We start from the raw sequence: 19588 nt of genomic DNA, 5'->3' as shown, positions 1-19588 counted from the left end.
AATACTTCATCAAAATCAGTGTTAGTTGCTAGAGAAAGGCCTTATGTGAAGAAAAACAATAAAACAGGTGTGAAATGTTGAAAACATGGAAAGATTGGACATATCAAGTATAAGTGTTCTGATGGGGTAGTGTCAAAGTAGGACTCTGAGTCAAATGCTAGCAATGTCTCTCTCGCTTTGAGAGAGGATGATCTTATTTGAAAATTGAGAAGTGTGTCCTCATGACATTTTCGCTGTCATGGAAAAGGTGGGGTTATTGCTAGTGGATTAACACATGGGCATTAATGCAGAGTGTGTTGTAAGATTATGTCGATGGTTGAAGAGCTTCCTACCAACATGAAAATTGCACCATATAGTGTCAACCTGGTTTTCGGCATGTGAGAATTCTCGAAGTGGTTTAATTTCAAGTGAATTATACTCTTCTTTAGGTGGGGTGTGATAGTTTTAAAAACTATGATTGTCAGTGAAGACAATACGAAAATTCTTGGAGTGGTGTAGCTTTAAGTAACTATACTCTTTATGGTGGAGTGTGATTGTCGGTGAAGACAATGAAAGTTAATGTATTATTTTCAATCAAGGTGAAGATTGTTGGGTTTGGTTTAAAATATATATGTTGAAGAAGTCCCACATCGCTTATTTTTTGTGAAGAAATAGGGAATCCCAGGATATATATAGGATTCAAGTTTTTATTTAGAAGATGTACCAGTCAAAACCACTTTAACCTTATATTTGACTCTTTACATTTTCTCTTATACTCTTATTTTAGAGTGTTGTGAGGGGTAGTTAAATATTTTCTTTGGAGAGTACGGGTGTATTAGGATCTTGGGGTTGTTAAGGATAATCTATATATTGTAACAATTTTCACATAGTGTTATTCTCTAGTTGTCATTAAAGAATTCACGTAACTAAAAGTGAGGAAACCACATATTTTAAACATACATCATTTTTGAAGTATCCATTTTTTTCGAAACCTCAATTTTAAGAGAAGAAACTTCATTTCATAACCCCACTTTTAATAAGGTGAGAGAGAGAGAGAGAGAGAGATTTTCTCATTTTTGGAGAATCTTAAATTTTTAAAATAAGATTAAAGTTAAAGTGATGTTGATCGACAAATCAACGAAAGAAATGAGATAGTAAATATTCCATCATTTGCTAATTACACAGAAGAATTGTTTACAATGTAATTTTTTTGAAAGTAAAAGGTAATTTAAGGAGTTTGATTATATCTTTTTCATATTAGTTATAGTTTGGTTTCATTTTTAAAGAAGATCTTGTTATATTAAGATCTTGTTATTTCCTTGGATTTTTAAAATCTACTAATTTATGCCATAGTTAAAGCCTCTATAATTTGCTTTTAGCCATCTCCAAGAAGTAATCTGTATATCTTCAATGACATTACTTATGTTTTCTGTTCCTCCGAAAATCTTCTCATTTCTCATCTTTCAAATGATCCGGATACACGCGAACCATATGACAGAAAATCTCTCTTTAATATCTCTCCCTCCTTTGCTCAGTCCTGCAAAATGATGAAAATGCTGCATAATAGAATTGTGAGATACATATGAGAGATTAAGCCATCTTAGGATCTCGCTCCATGCGATCCAGGCTAACAGACATTCGAGAAAAATGTGATTAACACTCTCCTCTATACCGCAACCATGTGGACATGAATTTTGAGATTCAACCAAGATGCATCTTCTAACCAAATTGTCCCAAGGTTGTATTTTCTTTATCATCAAGATTAAATGTTTTGTGATTAGGTTTAAGAGAAGAAACAACTGTTGATATCATTTCAAAATACCAATAAAATATTAATTATTATTTTTAAATATTATAAATTTATTTAAAATATATCAACTAAATAATTTCATAAAATTAAAATAATTTTATCATAAAAACTAACATAAAAAATTATATAAAAATAAAAATGCCACATCATCATGTAATAGATGCTGTAAAGCATAGACATAGATCCCAGTGTGTGTGACAGTAAAAGAGAATCCAAAATCTAAACCTCACACAGCAACAACAAAAAAAAAAGCAACCTTTACTCTCAAAAACCAAACCCTCGTATCGTGTCTTGTCGCCGGAAAACCCCCATTCTCAATCTCTGTTGGGTTTCAATTCACTTCTCGTTTTCTTCAACTTCCAAATAGATAGATATAGTTTGTGAAAAAAAGCTTCTTCTTTTAGGGATATATACACGATATGTATGTTGTTCCTCCTCCCCAGAGATCCGATCCGGCTTCAGGATCCTCTGATTTGCGTATTTTCCAAGCTTGGAAAGGTTCTAACGTATGTAACACACTTTCTTTTTCATTCCTTTTATAATTATTTTTTTATTTTTTTATTTTTTGTTAATTTGTGATGGAATTTGGGTTTATGCTTTGTTTTCATTGATGTGGAATTCACATTTTTAGGGTTTTGTTTTAGAGTTTTGATGGGTTTTGAAGCAGCATTAGGAAAAAGATCTGTGATGAATTTGTTTGAATTAAGAAATAATTAAATGTTGATTATTTAGGGCTGTTTATTTTAGGTTTTAGTTTTAGATTTTTTTTTCCTTCTTTTCTAGTGGCTACTATTTTAAGCTTTAGATAAAGGTACTATTTTTAGTCTGTTTGGACTTGAGTATGAATTTGCAGAGAGTAACAACTACTATTTGGTTTCTTGAAAATGTTAGGCAGGTTTGATATTACAAAATGTCTCCAAGTTTTTGTGAACTGTGAAACGATGGTAGTTGATAAAACTGACATGTGTCGTCCTTTTTCACTCTTGAACCGGCATTGCGCTAAAACAATTGTAATTGGTTTGGTTCTTGATTTTGTGGATTCGCATGTCAAATCTCGACTTTTTAGGAATTGGAATCTAAATTTTTTGTACAAATAGAATAACGAAATCTAACTATATCCTTGAGATGATGTGTTGGATTTCGGTTGAATCCTTGTATTGTAGCTGAATTTATATAGTGGTGAGCGACATAAATTCTCATATTCATGACCAGTTTTTTGCATTGTTAGGTAAAATTTGTATACTCTTTTCCATTAATGGTTTTATCCACAGATTTTGTAAAGAATGGAACTATGTTGGTGACAGTTGCTGCAAGTTTATTTGGAATATATGTTATTTTCTAGTCAATTTATAATTATGTCGATACGTATTAATTGTTTTAAGCCTTTTCATGCAGAAATTTTTTCTTCAAGGTCGGTTCATATTTGGACCAGATGCAAGATCGTTAGCCCTGACGATTTTTCTTATCGTTGCTCCTGTTGTTGTATTCTGTATCTATGTTGCCAGAAAACTGATAGATGATTATTCTGATCACTGGGGGATATCAATAATGGCAGTTGCTGTTGTCTTCACAATTTATGTGAGTCTCTCTCTCACACGCACACTCGCGCACACTCCATTTGTGTATAAGCATGAGAAGCATTGTTCTATGTTGCAACTGACACAGTTGTTTGTACTAAAATATTTACCGAATGCTAATGCTATAGTCTTTTGCCAGATCGTAGTTCTTCTCTTGTCAACATCTGGCCGTGACCCTGGTATAATCCCGCGCAATGCACATCCTCCAGAGCCAGAAGGTCTTGAAGGCGGTTTAGATGTTGGGGCTGGTCAAACTCCGCAACTGCGATTGCCTCGCATCAAGGAGGTTGAGGTCAACGGAATTGTTGTTAAAGTTAAGTATTGTGATACTTGCATGCTCTACAGGCCTCCTCGATGCTCTCATTGCTCAATTTGCAACAACTGTGTAGAGAGGTTTGATCACCATTGCCCCTGGGTTGGGCAGTGCATTGGACTGGTAAGTTGGACATTTCTCAATTGTACGTATATTTCTGCGTTTCAGCATTTTACATGCCGTTCTTGATATTCTGTATATCTGAACCCGTGCGAATCTTCATGCAGCGTAATTATCGGTTCTTCTTCATGTTTGTCTTCTCAACTACGCTACTTTGTATATATGTTTTCGCATTTTGTTGGGTCTATATTAGAAGAATTATGAAGGCCGAGGAGACAACAATTTGGAAGGCAATGATCAAAAGTCCAGCCTCCATAGTCTTGATAGTTTACTCCTTCATATGCATGTGGTTTGTCGGTGGCCTGACTGCCTTTCATTTATATCTCATAAGTACAAATCAGGTAATTGCTTCTTTTTTAGTCTTTATATTTCGTTTAGAAATCGAACTAGACATCAAACCGGCGAGGTTCAATAAGTTGAACTGTTCGGTTCGGTTTTTATAATACTGTTTTATTTTCTTTGACAATAACTTAGCTATTCTAAAGTCCTTAAAAACTTGATATATGTGTTCGTTGTTCTTGCAGACTACGTATGAGAACTTCAGATACCGATATGATCGACGAGCCAACCCATATAACAGAGGAGTGTTTGATAATTTCAAAGAAATATTCTTCACCAGCATTCCCCCATCAAAGAATAATTTCAGGGCAAAGGTCCCAATTGAACCAGCGTTACCTGCCCGATCAGTGGGTGGAGGCTTTATGAGTCCAAGTATGGGAAAAGCTGTTGACGACATAGAGATGGGAAGGAAAACAGTCTGGGGTGACGTGGGTAGCAACATCGATCATTGTGAAGGTCAATTAAACAATCGTGTGGCTGTAAAGGATGGAGAGTTTGGCGAGTTGTCTCCAGAAATTAGGACAACAGTAGACGAGACGAGTGACCGTGTTGGCATACATCCTAGGCGATCTAGCTGGGGAAGAAAAAGCGGAAGCTGGGAGATGTCCCCTGAAGTTCTTGCTTTGGCAGCCAGGGTTGGAGAACCAAATCGTGTCGACAGAGGTAGCAGCAGTTTGAGCATCGAGAGCAGACATACATAGCAACTAAGCAAACAACCGTGACACTAATTTATTAATGTGAAATCTACCGCTAAAGTAATTGTAATTGAAGTGTGAGGGATTGAAAGGCTTCTAATACATTCTTGTTTAACTTGCTTTCTTGATTCAATATTGAGGATTGTGCATTGAAAAATCATACAACAAAATCTAGTAACCATGGATATAAGTTATAACTGGTTCACTTCAAGCTTTAATTCCTTTGATACCAAAAGGTATCTAATATTTGAAAGTTTAATTACAAAGACATTGAAAACAACACCATAGAGAGAGATCTGATTCATTACAAAACAATGTATTTGGTGGAGTTTTACAAGTAGCTGCTAATATATAAGAAAGATTGAGGTTGAAATCTATTGTGGTGGAATAAGAACATTTCCAATGTTGTTGTGCCATGGATCAGCCAAGTGAGTTGCCAAATTCTCCAAAGGTCCAGTCCCTGGATATGCTGATTGTTGAATACAGATTCCAACAAAAGCCAACAAAGCAAGACGTCCTAATAAAAACGTTCAACAAAGTATGAGTAACACTGTCATAGTTAATTATTCATTTAAGAACTTCAGTATTCATGAACTTGAACGAGATTAACCACGAGTTAGTTGAAACAACTGAAATTGTGGTTGATGACGTTCAAGTATGTTAACGGTGTGTGAACTGTGGTAACCATTTGAACAAGTTGTTACTTACCATTCTTAACTTCTTTGATTTTGTATTCATGGAACTTTTTAGGGTCTTTAGAGTAACCCAAAGGATCAAAAGCACCACCAGGGTATTTCCTCTTTTCAGGGTCTTTCTCCATACTCCTTTGGTGTTCAACAAAAGCAATAGAAAGGAACTCAATGACCAAAATGGTGGGTAAGGTACCCCATGGAACAGGGTTTCCTAAGTAGGTTGCTTGTCCTCCAGGAAGTGCTGCCCATTCCTGAGCTTTTACCCAGTTCCCTAACCCCAATGCCTCTGGTACCAAAATCCCCGGCTGCAAAATATAACAAACTTACTAAGATGTCACCGTGCAAAATTAACAGCGAGTTCATCACAGTGACACCTTACTGAGGTGGGACCGTGATGATTTCACTGTTAATCCAAACATGCACTAAAACAACATTAAACCCCGTTTCTTAGAAGGAGAGATACTTACAACAGCAAGCATTGCCCATCTGCAGTGAATGAGTTCAGACTCTTTGAATCTCTCAAGATTCTCTGGTACTGCACCAAGACCAAGAGGATCGAATCCAAAGTCACTGAAACACAAAATCATTCAAGCACTAAATCATTCAAGTAATTATTTCGACATGGTATAAAAATACATCAATTATAACTACTAGTGATATTAATAGTTATTTTACAACCTTTTTCTAGAGAATTTGAACCGAGCATCTTAAGTTTACACCACTAAACTCTTAGTACCATTCAAATATTAATGCTAACAAACCAATTCAACTATTGAACTGAATTCACCAATCTACATAACCAAAAGAAAAAATGAAAAATGAGTCCATACATACCCTGGAGCTGAACCATCAAGATAGGAAGGTCTAGGCTGACCAGGCATCCAATCAGAAGTCATGGTGAATCTAGAAGCATTGGTAGAAGCAGCACAAGGAAGTGGAACTGAAGTTAAAAATCTTGATTTTGAGGAAGAAAGAAGAGATGGAAAAGCTGAGAAAGCTGAACTCATCAATGTGTTACAAGCCATATTTGTGATTCTTGACACACAGTGAGAATAATTTGTGACACTTCTTGCAATAGTATTATGTGAATGAATGAGTGAAAGTTTGAAGGAATATAGAAGAGTGGTGAGGATATAAGCAAATCCAAAATTAGATTTCCATTGGGTGATAATGTTAGTTTGTAAGTTATTATTGGTCCACGTTGGTATTTGTTCATCCAATTTCATTGTTGAGGTGGATTGACTTGTGGTGGATATTTCCCAAGTTTGTTTGTGGTTGCTGGTTGATGTTTCATGTCATATACTTGATTTTTAAAAAATCAGCAATATAGTCTGTCTTTGGTTAGAAAATTTGTGGAAGGTAATTTATTTATTTTATGAAAATTGTGGCTATAAATTTTTTAATTATTTGACCACTTTGTTGTTATCTGTCTAGTAAGATATAATTGAATGTGTACAAAATTTGATTACATACCAACTAAAGTCAAATTAAAAATGGTATTTTTATATACTTTTTTTACACTAATTTTTTAAGAAAAAACAGATTTGGGGTATGTATTTTTCACTAATAAAGAAAAACTTAATAAAAGATTGTCGTTGAAATGATTATCAAAACTAGTTTTGTTTTTCATTAAAATTATTATTATTCTTACAGTTTTGACATTATACACTGACTGAGTTTTGAGAGAAAGTATATTTAAATATATTTTTAAAAAATCTTAAAAGGATAATACCAAGAATGAGAATCTTACTAATTTGACTTTAAAAAATGTCAATTTGATATTTTTCAACTTTATTAATTACATATTGGTAATTTTTCGTCTAAACCATTATACCAAGTACCAACTCACCTTAAATCCCAAATGTGGCTATTCCATAGAGCAAATATGTAAGTAAACATTGCAGATTGAGTATATATTACAAATTCTATAGCAAACAGCAACAGATTTACTACTATGTAAGACTGACTCATTCATGATCATAATATGACAGTGGCATTCAGGAAATCATTGATAGATGAAATGCAAAGATTTGCAGAGTACCAACCCCAGATAACATTGTAGGTCAATGATGATAACATGTTTTAGGCATTTAAAAAAGTGCATAACAAAAAAGCCTCCTCTTTCTTTTTTACAAGACATGTTTTCTCTGATGTCTATTTATACATGTTAGTGATGTAAATAAGTGTATCAACAGGCAATTTACAGGTAATTTAATGTATTGCATTTGCATCAAAGTTTACTTTCTCTTCTTGGCAGTTGTTTTCTTTTTGGATATTTTGGATGCTTCTCCACTCTCCTGTAAACATCAAAAGACATTCAGTGACAGATACCAATAAAAAAAGACCATAGAACAAAATCAAAATAATTTGCAAGTGAATGTATGTACCTTTCGATAATTTCTATAAGCATTTCGGCCGGTGGACTCCTTCCCACTTTTGTTCACATAAACCTACAATGTGAAAGATAAAAAAATTCAGGTTTTGTTCAATTGATACAATATGCCGAAATATGGTTTCTGGCTTTCTGCTAACTAAGAGAAGGTCCAAGACAAATCATACAGAGAATTGCAAGAATGACTATAAGGTTAGAGTATGCTGAAGTGTTTGTTCTTTGCTAGAAGGTAAAAGGAATTGCAGAACAAATTTCCTTATTATTGATCAATTAAAAACCATCAACTTCAGATTGTGTTACAGAAACAAACACATTCAGCTGTAAATCCTTGATTTCTACCATGAGATGTAAAACAACACTGATATTTTCTTCATTAAAGTTGTTGCAGTATCTAGAACAATAAAATGGAATAGAATGACAAAGAAATTATGTAACAAGAGCAACATTAGAAAGATAGAAACTCGAGGATTGGTAGAAATTTACAGTACATTTCCTCAGAAAAGAAAATATAGCAACATATAGTGATATCTGTAAAACACTTGATATTTCCTCAAAAAAATAAGATAAATGATTGGTTTTTTTTATTTTTTGTAACAAAATAACACATCAAGTTTGCAGCTTTTCTTGAGCAACATCTAGCAATGACAATGAGAATAAACAAATTGAACCAGCTAATAGCATAAAACATTTTTCAGAAACTAGAACATACCTTTCGTCCATCTGATCCTGTATACCAATGACCAGCCGGTTCACCGCTTGCTTGTACTCGCCTTTGACCTGCATCTTTCGGTTCCACCCAATTCGCAGAATCATTTGAAGAGTTTAATTTGCTTGTTTCATTATTTTTCTTAGTGTTGTTTCTCTTTGTTGCTTTCTTTCTAGTACTAATAGGAATGATTTTGGGATCTACCCAACCTTCAGAATCATTTAAATTTTTTGATTTGCTTCTTCTGCTTGTTGATCCTCCATTGTCAAATTGTCCCCTGAAATCAAAACATAAGCCTGTGAGATACTTATTAACTATGATCAAAAAATAAAAATAGTTAAGGAAAGAATATTCATGAGTTACATGTAATCGATATTTTCTTGCTGATTCACTGTGTTGTCACCTAATGGAGAAAAATTACACAGGCGACTGCAAACTAACTGCTGAATTCTTGTATTGTCGTGGAAAAAATAACGGTGAGCAGGAGGAAGAGGACCTGCCGCTTCCCACATTTGCTCATCTTTTTGACATCCCGAATTAGCCCCGCGATATGTCTCGTTAGATTTCGGCACCTGTGTGTTCTTGGCGGAATGGAAGTACTCTTCACACACATCATTGAAAGCAGGTGTAGGAATAGAAAAGTTCTTCCTCACCGGGGAAAGATGTTTCTGATTTTGGTTTGCTTCAACAAACCGCACCTTTTTGTCTTGCTTCAAAGAACTAGGATGTCTGTTTCGATTACCAGTTGACGAGGAGGGACCAACTTTAGCTTCACAAACCATAACATCGTCATCATCATCAGAATCAACCAACTGAAACCTGCGAAGAGGACTAGCTGCTAACTTGCCATTTGGAAACACCGACCCACTCTGGCCCGTTTCCAATCCAGCAGAAGCTTGTTTATCCCTAGGAATGGGGAAATTCTTCAATAAATCCTCCTTATTTTGGTTCACATTATCAAATTGCTTCTTGCTATCTTGTTTCAAAGAAACCACAGGTTTGTTTCCATTACACATTGGCCCCGTCAACGAGAAGGGACCAAGTTTATTTCCACCATTAACATCCGCACCAACCATATCATCATCATCATCAGATTCAATCAATTGAAACCTACGAAGAGGACTAGCCTCTAACTTGCCATTATTAGGAAACAACGACCCACTCTGTCCCGTTTCCAATCCGGCAGAAGCTTGTTTATCCCTAGGAATGGAGAAATTCTTCACGGGGGAAAGATGTATCGGTAAATCCTTTTTATTATGTTTAACATCATCAAATTGCTTCTTGCTATCTCGTTCCAAAGAAACCACAGGTGTATTTCGATTACACATTGGCCCTGTCGACGATGAGGGTTCAAATTTACTTCCACCATCAACATCCTCATCAACCATGACATCATCATCATCATCCGATTCAATCAATTGAAACCTACGAAGAGGACTAGCCATTAACTTGCGAAACATGGACCCGCACTGACCAGTCTCCAACCCAACAGAATCAGGAATTTCTAAATCCAGCTTTCTTTTATTATCCCTAGAGTTGGTACATGAATGAGGAGTTAAAACTCCAATACTTTTCAATGACACTTTTGAGCTGCGACTTATAGAACTATTCTGATTCCGAACCGAAGAACATGCAGATACTAATTAATATCACAAAAATGAACAGACTTACATCAGAATCAATCAAAATAAATAAATTACTTAACAATCATAAACAGAAAAGAAACAAATATTATATAAGTAAATGAAGAAACTTCATAATCAAAATAAAAAACAGCTTGACAGTAAGAAATTCTCTTTCAGTATTCAATGTGATGATATAATATATTCATATCAGATTAAACTCAAATTCAACTTATATTGCTAAACACTAACAAAAAATATAAAAAATAAAAGAATAAATAATTTGACCTTGAACAGGTTCATCTGAGAACTCCTCGATATCATCATCGTCAACATCGATGCACGGAGGCGGTTCGGTTTGGTGGCGAACGGAGGAGGAGAGACCACGACGGAGACGTTTGAAGATGCGGCGTGGTGGATCGGGTCGGGTTTCAGGATCGGATTCGGAGTCCGGAACTATTAGTGTCGGGTCGGGTTTGGGGGAATGGGGAGATGTGTCTTCGGAATCAAGATCGAACCCTAGAGAGAACGAAGGAAGTTCACATTCCGCCATGGAAATTTTCAGAATCAACGAAAATGGTAATAAGAATATGAAAGGGATTTTGGTTTTTAATTTTGTTTAATTAGGTTTTAGTTTAAATTTTGTGAATGTGGAGGGAATCCAAATTGCAGTCATGTTGGCGGGGGTTTTAGTTTTAAACAAAAGTTTATAATTATTTATATTGAATTAAATTTTATTTAATGTGAGTAGTTTTATTGTGAAATTTAGAAAGTATAATATAGAGATAATTTTGTCTTTCTTGTGCATCATGTTAAGTTATGTAGAAATATATAGTAGATATAAGACAGTAGTTTATTTGACTTGAATAAGAAATAGATATATTTAGTATAAGAATAATTAATAGTTTATACTGATTAATGTCAAAAAAAAGTTGTCTATATCCTAAAGTTATTTACCATATTATCATTTAAAATGAGTTGTGAGAAATAAGGAAAGTGTTCTCAATGGCACAAGAAATATGTAATGTATAAAAGAATGAGCTTTTTTAATATTGTGACATTGTCGGGTCGTCCTTTGATGTCGTCATATTCTTTTCGGGCTAGCTTATGGTTCACAAAAGAGGAAAAGTCTGGTGAGTTGGAGCAGGTGGTCTCGGGAACACACGTATTAAATAATTGTCATGTAGTCTCAATGTTTTGCAAAGAGAACTCGGTATGTGGCCCTAGGTCTCACGCCAAAAGTGACATTTTTTATAGTACTTTAGTACCTAAGTAAAATGAGGTTTGATCAAGGTCGTTGATGGCATGAGCATGTTTCCCTATGTCTTCTAATGTTGACTGTGTGGTAGTAGTTCAAAGGATATATAGAGATTCAAGAGCGAATGTTCTCTTTTTTCTACTTTTGTTGCTTGTGAAATTTAGAGATTCTCTCACTACTCTTTTATTCTCGACTTCATTCCCTATTACAATTTTTGCCAATTTTAGTTATGATACATGTAGTGATCTATTTATAAAGATCTGTAATAAGGCAATACGAGGACTTTTCCTCGCCATGCGCCCACCCCAAAATATGTCGCCTTGTCATGATCCCCCTCATTAGATGGCTCGCCCTGGTGGAAAATATGGATGGTGACTTGTAAGCAGTCCATAACCATGTGTAGAAACAATCATGACCACAAAGTAGGTAGTCCACAAGCTTCATGGTCATGGTGGAACAGTTATTACTTCTCAGGATTTTCCAAATTCAAGCCTATAGGCCTTTATAAATATCTCACTCTCAGGGTTGAGAAAGACAAACTCATATTCACCAAAAATACCATTTAATAAAATTTCTTATCCTCGTGAGCTTGCTCTAACTCTACATAAAACACCTATAAAACAAGGCTATTTACTCTCGTAAGCTTGCCCTAACACCCAAAAAAACACTAAAGCCTCTAACAACCCTTACCAGCATAGTGTTGTTACGCATATATACTTATCACCGTCACTTTGACACTCACTAAAGTCCCCACTCCTAGCCCTAACTATCACCAATCATGATCTCTAGAAGGGCACAATCCCCTACACAAGAGGATACTGGTGGTAGCAACAATCCCAACTCCATGACAGATATGCGCGCCACCTTGGACGAGTTGCACCATCAAAACCAAAATTTGGAGGACAACATCCTTAACATTCAACAACGCCAACATGATGCTACCCCCCACAAAGGAGATGTAAGTGTTAGATCCTCAACCACTCTCAGATGAGATATGGAAAACACTTGTCCTCAAAGGTTTCAAGTCTCCTTCATTGGCGAAGTTCGATGGACGAAGCGATCCTTCATCGGAGAAATCGACTTCTTTATTTTTTTTTTTGTAAAAAATCGACCTTTTTATTTTTGAAAAACATCGATTTTATTAACCTCGGAAAAATCGATTTTTATTATTTTAAAAAAATCAACTTTTCTAATTTTAAAAAAAAAATCGACATTTTTATTTTTCATAAAAAATCGACTTTTTAATTTTTCAAAAAAATCAATTTTGTTTTCTTCGGGAAATTCGATTTTTCGTTATTTAAAAAAAATCACTTTTCTAATTTTTTGAAAAAAAATCGACATTTTTTATTTTTCGTAAAAAATCGGCTTTTTTATTTTCTTCAAAAAAAATTGATTTTTTGTCATTTTCAAAAAATTGAATTTTCTAATTTTTTCAGGAAAAATCGACTTTTTTATTTTTGAAAAATATATATTTTTTTAAAATCAATAATTTGAAAATCAGTTTTTCTTTTTATTTTTGAAAAAAAAAAATATAAAAATTAGAATAAGAAACGGTTCGATTCAGAATTAATTAGAGATTGATTAATTACTTAATGATTTAGTTCTTAAATCATTAATAAAATATAAGTTTGATTCAACAACCATCAATAATTATTTGGTTATTTTAATTTCAATTCGGTACATAGTCCGATTCGGTTCATGTTTTATTTTAACAACCCTAGCTACAATTGCCCAACATTCTTCAAAGAAAAGGAGGTGACAGCAGGTAAACTTGACGACATCAAAACCAAGATCATTCCAGAAGGAAGACGTGGGAAGCTGCCTTGGTTTTTACCATTTTTTTCTTCAATTCCTAAAGAAATCTTAACCATTTAACCTGCAAGACAATCAATAAATATGACATATCGTGAAAGAGTATCTATAAAAGCTTCAAAATATCCAAACTTATTTAATTCTCCGAAATTGCATGGATTTTGATTCATCCTGAAAAATCCTCTATACTACTGTTAGAGAATTTGGGTAGAATGCACGTGACTCTGCAGAATCGATATCGGAGCTTCCAATTGTTGAATCACTCGTCTCTGCAAGGGCCTTACGGTGGTGCTTGTTGTTTCTCACCTTCTCATCCACTTTTTCCCTTCAGCTGCCTCTCCCTTATTCCCGCCAGGTACCTTTTCTTTTCTTCTATATTATTTCGACTATGCTTTTCAACTAGGTTTTCCATTTTTCAGATTCTAAATTACTTATGTTCTACCAGTAATAATTTAAATTTTGATGAATGAAGTGATTGAATATAGTTAATTCTTGTTTCTCTAAAAGATAATGTTGTCATCAATAAAAATACAATATGATCCTAAAGTGGATCTCTTGTTTCATCTGCAAGAATGTACCTAATCGGTATACATTAAACTAGTTATCAATATCTACAAATCTAATCGCTCCCTCCCTAAGTGTCGCTTCTCGAAAGAAAAATCGTTTGAACCAGAGCTGATTTCCTGTCTAATTCTAACCGGCAATTCGGTTGTCGAAAATGACTCGATACCCGCTATTTGAATCTCCGATTGCTCTGTTTGATTGTTTCTTAGGGAAGTTGATCCTTCTCCTTCAAGTTCAATATCCCATTGCTCGATTTTATAGTTAGACTTCTTCGGAAAAGTTTGTAGGCTGTCACTGCTTCCAGAAGTGTGTCTATGGAGCAGGTGGACAGGAGACATGGCGTGTATCGGGGTCGATGGCCGGCTCGAGTTTGGTGTTGTGTGATTTGAATGCTTGCTCTCTTTTACCTGCTTTTTGGCTGTGTGATGCCAGTTCTTAAGTGCTGTTGCCACTCTTTCGTTGAAAATGGTTGGTTTCATGGTTGTTCCCATCTGTCATATCAGTCAAAACAGTGTGAAATCACTTCATAACTATGCGCACTAGATGGTAAACTATGAAGCACAGACACCAGAAACACGACACAGACAGTGACACGTTGACACCATAATAATTTTAAAAAATTATATGTAATCACAAACGTCAGTGTTTATTTCGGATACCGACACTGACACAGATACAACTTTTTTTCAAAAGTGTCGGTGCGTGTTAAAAGAAAAGGAGTTTACACAAAGAAAAATGAATTCTGTGGCTAATTAATTACCTGTGTGACTAAAGCATAAAGAGGCAAAGTCGCATAGCTACATAGAACTTGTATTACAACCCTGCAAATTAAAATTTCCACTTCATCGTTAGTTTAATATATAATTGTTAATATCATTAGGTCCTTTTTGTTTCAGAAATGAACTTACCCTAGGGTGATTCTTATAACAGTATCTACAGTGGTCTTGTGGAAGCAAGATGTTATGGAAAACTCATACTGAAACAGAAAAATTCTGGAAGAGTTAGAATTTTAAATTTGAATCTTAAAACTAACAAAACATATCAGTGTCTATTAAACAGAAATATTTCATAGCATGTGTGTAATCAACATCAAGGCCGTCTTTGAGGGCGTGTTAGGCGGGCTATCCCACATGATTAAAAATTTAACCGTGACTAAATATGGTATCGTAAAATGTTTGTCACAGTTAAAACGTATTTAAATATAACTTCTATTTGTTTTGTCATAGTTAAACTACGACTAATCTACACAGAACCTATAAAAACTTAAGACAGCTCTGATCAACATGATACCACAAACTTAAGATTAAGAAAAGACGATCAAAGATAGATAAACTTACTGTACTCCAAACAAAAAATGCAAGTTGAAAGGCATTCTGCATCATAGAAACAAACATAATTAGTCATAATGAATCACGATTCATCATAGTAAATCGAAATTAACTATAATGAATCATGATTCAAGATGCGATTCATGTGCAAACACACGCGTGCACACACACGAGATTTGTATAGACGGAATTCTATTTAGCATTGAATTGAGATACAATTCACATGTATTGTTACTGATAACACTGAAATTACCTCAAAGAGAACAAGATGAATCATAAAGAGAAGAAGGCGAGGACGATTAAACCAGAAAAGGTGATCTCCAGTCTCAACCAAAGGTGCACCCTTGATTACTTCTCCTCTATCTTGAATCCTTGATCCCATTTTTGTTATGATCATTTGTAACTTAGCACCAACTAATAAGATTATCTGTAAATTTTACATTAAAATTGATTACATGTTTATTATTTCTACCCTTAATCAAGAAAGCAAATGTAGATTATGCTTACAATTAGTGGAAGAAATGGAAGCCAATAATAAGAATACCACCCTGTCCATAGAACAAAAATTTAAAATTTAATCAGCCAAATAGACTAATAAACTAAAAAATAAGAACTTATATTATCTAAGCTTATTAAAATAGATTATTACCATGCGTATTAGTAAGAAGGAAAAGCACTGTGAAGAGCCAAATAGTTGGACTGCAAGTTACAATAAAAAAATTATTAACTAAGTCGAAGTATATGGAATCAACAAAAGAAGCAGTGTTTTTTAATTTAGAGGTGAAAGTTGGAGATTATATTATACGGTTTAAATATCTTGAATTCGTAGTAGAGAATGATGGAGAAATAGAAGGAGATGTGAATCATCGAATACAAGCTGGATGGTTGAAATGAATAAAGGAATCGGGTGTTTTATGTGTTGCAAAGGTACCGTTAAAGCTGAAGGTAAAGTTTTATCGGACTGCGGTAAGACCTGCGATTTTGTAAGGGACAAAATGTTGGGCGGTTAAAAACCAACACGAGAATAAAGTAAGTGTAGCAGAGATGATGATGTTGTGGTGGATGTGGGTAAGACTCGACAAGATAAAATTAAAAATGAAATTATTAGAGAGTGTTGGAGTAGCGCCTATCATAGAGAAGATGGTAAAAAATAGACTTGGGTGGTTTAGGCATGTAGAGAGAAGACATGTAGACTTTGTAGTAAGGAGAGTAGACCAAAGAAGACAAACAATTCGAGGAAGAGGAAGACCCAAAAATACTATAAGAAAAGTTGTTAAGAAAGATCTCAAAATTAATTATTTGGATAGAAACACAGTCGTCCTTGATAAAAGATTATGGCGAAAGTTGATCCATGTAGCCGACCCCACCTAGTGGGATAAGACTTGTTGCAGCAGTATTAAGGTTAAGTTGATCAACAACTTACGGAAAGGAAAAAGAACAGATAGTATATTTGATGATAAATTGTACCTTATTCCTACTACAACTTTAAAATCCTCTTCAATTGATTTACTTATATACTTTTGGAAATTAAATTGTGCATCATGTCCCGGGGCAAGATGAGCCTGAAATTAAACATAAGATCTTACTATATTTTGATATATGTCTTATCAACAAAAATGTGTCAAATTCAATATAAAATTTAAATATAAGAAAAAATAATAAGCCCACCATGATAAATCCATGCCTAAGAGCCATATAATCAACTCTACTGATAGATCCAAAGAATTGTCTGAAGAAACTAACCTGATTCAACCACAATATATGTCACTAATAGTATGATTAATTTTTGTGTTTATCTTAATCATTTAATTAATGTGTGTGATTAATTTTATGTAACAAAAGTTCCCTTACAATCCATAATAAAATTGGTGACTGAGTCCACAGGCTCAAGTGCCTTCTTCCAAATGTTGTGTCCCTTGCAAACCTAAACCTCTCAGGATCTGCACAAAAAAATATAACCAGAAAATAAAAATATTAGAATATTAAAATAAAATCACTAAAATTTATCTTTTTTGTTTTTTCTACATGTTATGTTTTTTCAACTTTAGTTTTTATTAACAATTAATTGATAGAAGTCAAATTTATCAGCATTTGAAATTGTTCTAGATAATAAATAAATTTGGTTATGATTTGACTATAGATAATACAAATTAAATTTAAATTATATGACGTAGAAATGCAAGTCAATTTTAATTTTTTATATATTCTTCTAGTTGCTTTCAAATTCAAAGTAATATGTCACATCATTGACTTTTTTATGCATGTGGGTGATACACAATTATATTCATTTAATTAACTTAATTAACGTGATTAGTGGAGCTAAGAAATTTTGGAGTTGTTACCATTATCAAATTGATATTCAACTGTTCTTGTCTCATCTTCCCAAGTCTTCCACTTCTTCATCTGAAGAAAATAGTTATTTTAGATAGAAAAAAAAAAAACAAAAGAGGAGTCTTGTACGGAATAAAAACTTTATAATAAAAAAAATATCTGAGATAAGTTAGAAAAAGAAATGCATGGAAATATATACCTTGATTCTTCCCAAAGTTAATGTTATAATACATTGAAGGATATGAAATATTGCCAGCACAAAAATGAATATATGGAGTTGGTGAATTCCATATGCAGAAACTAAAGCAACTTGACCCTACAAAATGCAAAGAAAATGGAAGAAGTGTGATTAAGATAAACAAATTCAATTACCACAATACGCATCGTAACAACTGCAATGTTTACAGTGCAACGCCCTGCGACAACTGCCTCAATTTAAAACCCTACTTGTTGCACTGCAGTTTCAACAATATTAAAAACGTTAGGTCACGACTAGATTGAAATCGCGATCTTACCTTATCAGAACATTTATCATATCCTTTTGTAGCGAGAATTCTTCGAGGTATAGGATCAAAATATTCCAAGAGTTTTCTATCATTGACTTCATAGTCAAGTGATTCTTCAGATTTAGTCTCAGTCTTTGTCTTTGAAGAGGAAGAACAAGGATGCCAAGTTGATCCAATTTTTTTTGATACGCATATTTCAGAAATATTACCTTGGAACACAGTTAGGAGCAAGGATATGAATCCTAGAAGCATAAGCTCTGAAACATAACAAAACATAACAAATAACTATTATACTCTAAAGTCCAAACATTAAAATGGAAAATTTAACAAGGATTACACAAATACCTCCTTTGATCTTTTCCAAAGCTTCATAAAGAGCATTCTTGTTTCTCTTCTTCAACCACTATAATTACAACAAGACCATTAGAACACGTGATCAGTATCCGACACCGATATAACACAAACAACATGATTCTGACATGTGTAATTAAAATTGATCTCAAGTTATTTGTGTCATGTCAGAGTGTCTGTATCTTTATATATTTGTTACTAATATTTGAGATCAGTTTTGTATAGAATGAACCATGCTTGGCTTACCTTTCCAATAACATGAATAATATGTTCAATTAAGATTGAAACAGCAAGCAACACAAGACACACAACCGCAACAGCCCAAGTTGGTGTTTCTTCCAAAGTTCGTTCTTTAACTCCTCCTTCAGCCATTTTTTTTCTTTTTTGACTTATTGCAACTTGAAAAGATTCTGTAGAGATTTATAGAAAAAGATTATGTACAGTTTTTTGTACGGAGAATTGTATTAAGGAAATTGAGGGGTGTGATGTCATTCTTGAAAATAATGCATTGGTCATATATATGTGCGAAAGATCATGGAAGACTTGGCAGGGATTAGAGAGGGATGAAATTACCAATTTGACATTAAGATGAATGGTTGGTCAAACAATAACACTGCCACATGAGAATATATGCTGCTTGCTGAACAGTTACAAAACAAATTAACAATCAATTCATTAAGATTACAAGATTAGAGAGGAACCCATTTTTTTAAACTACAATGATGAGACTGTTTCTTCCTCTTTACATATTTTCTTTACATATTTCAAATAATTGTCTTCAAACTTGATTTTTTGGAAGTGTGAGATTCAAGTAAGAGGAAAACTCTCCCTAAGAATTTTAAAACATCTTCATTTTCAAACTTGAATTTCAACTTAATACCTAGTGAATAAGATGATACATGTCTCTTTCAACTCAATATGTGGGAGGGTGAGTAGATCAAGTGACATGCATTAGTTGAGTTAAATGAGTGTATACTGTTGATCTATGGTTCAATCTCTAGCAACATAATTTATTTATATTTATTTTTTAGAATAAATAAGTTGTTGATATTTATACATGAACAATATTTTATTTTTTAAATCCCAATATCTTTGTTGAAGTGTGAATCACTAATAGTTTGTCAACTAACAATATCCTATATATAGTGGTATTAAGAGAACAGGTTATTAAAGAGTGCAAGGTGAACTTCTAC

General features: G+C 33.8%; 4 protein-coding genes across 4 annotated transcripts; 1 reads left to right on the top strand and 3 right to left on the bottom strand.

The window, feature by feature from the left end:
* Positions 1-1988: 1988 nt before the first annotated feature.
* LOC131632179 (probable protein S-acyltransferase 7) lies at positions 1989-4966 on the top strand. The gene is made up of 5 exons (XM_058902961.1): positions 1989-2295; positions 3185-3367; positions 3506-3802; positions 3907-4140; positions 4324-4966. Exons 1-5 carry the CDS (start codon positions 2209-2211, stop codon positions 4837-4839), a joined length of 1317 nt encoding a protein of 438 aa, XP_058758944.1. The 5' UTR covers positions 1989-2208; the 3' UTR covers positions 4840-4966.
* Positions 4967-5020: 54 nt separating this feature from the next.
* Positions 5021-6632, bottom strand: LOC131632180 (chlorophyll a-b binding protein 6, chloroplastic). The gene is made up of 4 exons (XM_058902962.1): positions 6360-6632; positions 5993-6095; positions 5542-5830; positions 5021-5350 (listed from the first exon to the last, which is right to left on the bottom strand). Exons 1-4 carry the CDS (start codon positions 6548-6550, stop codon positions 5208-5210), a joined length of 726 nt encoding a protein of 241 aa, XP_058758945.1. The 5' UTR covers positions 6551-6632; the 3' UTR covers positions 5021-5207.
* Positions 6633-7524: 892 nt separating this feature from the next.
* Positions 7525-10990, bottom strand: LOC131632167 (uncharacterized). The gene is made up of 5 exons (XM_058902946.1): positions 10534-10990; positions 8987-10262; positions 8627-8900; positions 7913-7975; positions 7525-7822 (listed from the first exon to the last, which is right to left on the bottom strand). Exons 1-5 carry the CDS (start codon positions 10796-10798, stop codon positions 7763-7765), a joined length of 1938 nt encoding a protein of 645 aa, XP_058758929.1. The 5' UTR covers positions 10799-10990; the 3' UTR covers positions 7525-7762.
* Positions 10991-13664: 2674 nt separating this feature from the next.
* LOC131632168 (MLO-like protein 12) lies at positions 13665-18774 on the bottom strand. Its single transcript, XM_058902947.1, has 15 exons — positions 18642-18774; positions 18390-18447; positions 18054-18301; positions 17738-17854; positions 17550-17610; positions 17059-17147; positions 16876-16950; positions 16675-16769; positions 15857-15906; positions 15715-15755; positions 15461-15634; positions 15217-15252; positions 14788-14855; positions 14640-14700; positions 13665-14370 (listed from the first exon to the last, which is right to left on the bottom strand). Exons 1-15 carry the CDS (start codon positions 18765-18767, stop codon positions 13927-13929), a joined length of 1743 nt encoding a protein of 580 aa, XP_058758930.1. The 5' UTR covers positions 18768-18774; the 3' UTR covers positions 13665-13926.
* Positions 18775-19588: the final 814 nt, after the last annotated feature.

This window comes from Vicia villosa, unplaced genomic scaffold (genome assembly GCF_029867415.1).
Source record: "Vicia villosa cultivar HV-30 ecotype Madison, WI unplaced genomic scaffold, Vvil1.0 ctg.000911F_1_1, whole genome shotgun sequence".
Taxonomy (NCBI): domain Eukaryota; kingdom Viridiplantae; phylum Streptophyta; class Magnoliopsida; order Fabales; family Fabaceae; genus Vicia; species Vicia villosa.
The sequence above is the reverse complement of the archived record's forward strand: the minus strand, read 5'-3'. Positions and strand labels throughout refer to the sequence as shown.

Coding starts and splice junctions, on each gene's coding strand:
- LOC131632167 (XM_058902946.1), bottom strand. CDS start 10,798: ATGGCGGAATGTGAACTTCCTTCGTTCTCTCTAGGGTTCGATCTTGAT. Junction 7,976..8,626: donor CAGGATCAGATGGACGAAAG/GTATGTTCTAGT, acceptor TTCACATTGTAG/GTTTATGTGAACAAAAGTGG. Junction 7,823..7,912: donor CTTATAGAAATTATCGAAAG/GTACATACATTC, acceptor TGATGTTTACAG/GAGAGTGGAGAAGCATCCAA.
- LOC131632180 (XM_058902962.1), bottom strand. CDS start 6,550: ATGGCTTGTAACACATTGATGAGTTCAGCTTTCTCAGCTTTTCCATCT. Junction 5,831..5,992: donor GATGGGCAATGCTTGCTGTT/GTAAGTATCTCT, acceptor TATATTTTGCAG/CCGGGGATTTTGGTACCAGA. Junction 5,351..5,541: donor AATCAAAGAAGTTAAGAATG/GTAAGTAACAAC, acceptor CGTTTTTATTAG/GACGTCTTGCTTTGTTGGCT.
- LOC131632168 (XM_058902947.1), bottom strand. CDS start 18,767: ATGGCTGAAGGAGGAGTTAAAGAACGAACTTTGGAAGAAACACCAACT. Junction 14,701..14,787: donor GTTATAAGAATCACCCTAGG/GTAAGTTCATTT, acceptor TTTAATTTGCAG/GGTTGTAATACAAGTTCTAT. Junction 14,371..14,639: donor TTTATGCTTTAGTCACACAG/GTAATTAATTAG, acceptor CTGATATGACAG/ATGGGAACAACCATGAAACC.
- LOC131632179 (XM_058902961.1), top strand. CDS start 2,209: ATGTATGTTGTTCCTCCTCCCCAGAGATCCGATCCGGCTTCAGGATCC. Junction 3,803..3,906: donor TTGGGCAGTGCATTGGACTG/GTAAGTTGGACA, acceptor ATCTTCATGCAG/CGTAATTATCGGTTCTTCTT. Junction 4,141..4,323: donor ATCTCATAAGTACAAATCAG/GTAATTGCTTCT, acceptor TTGTTCTTGCAG/ACTACGTATGAGAACTTCAG.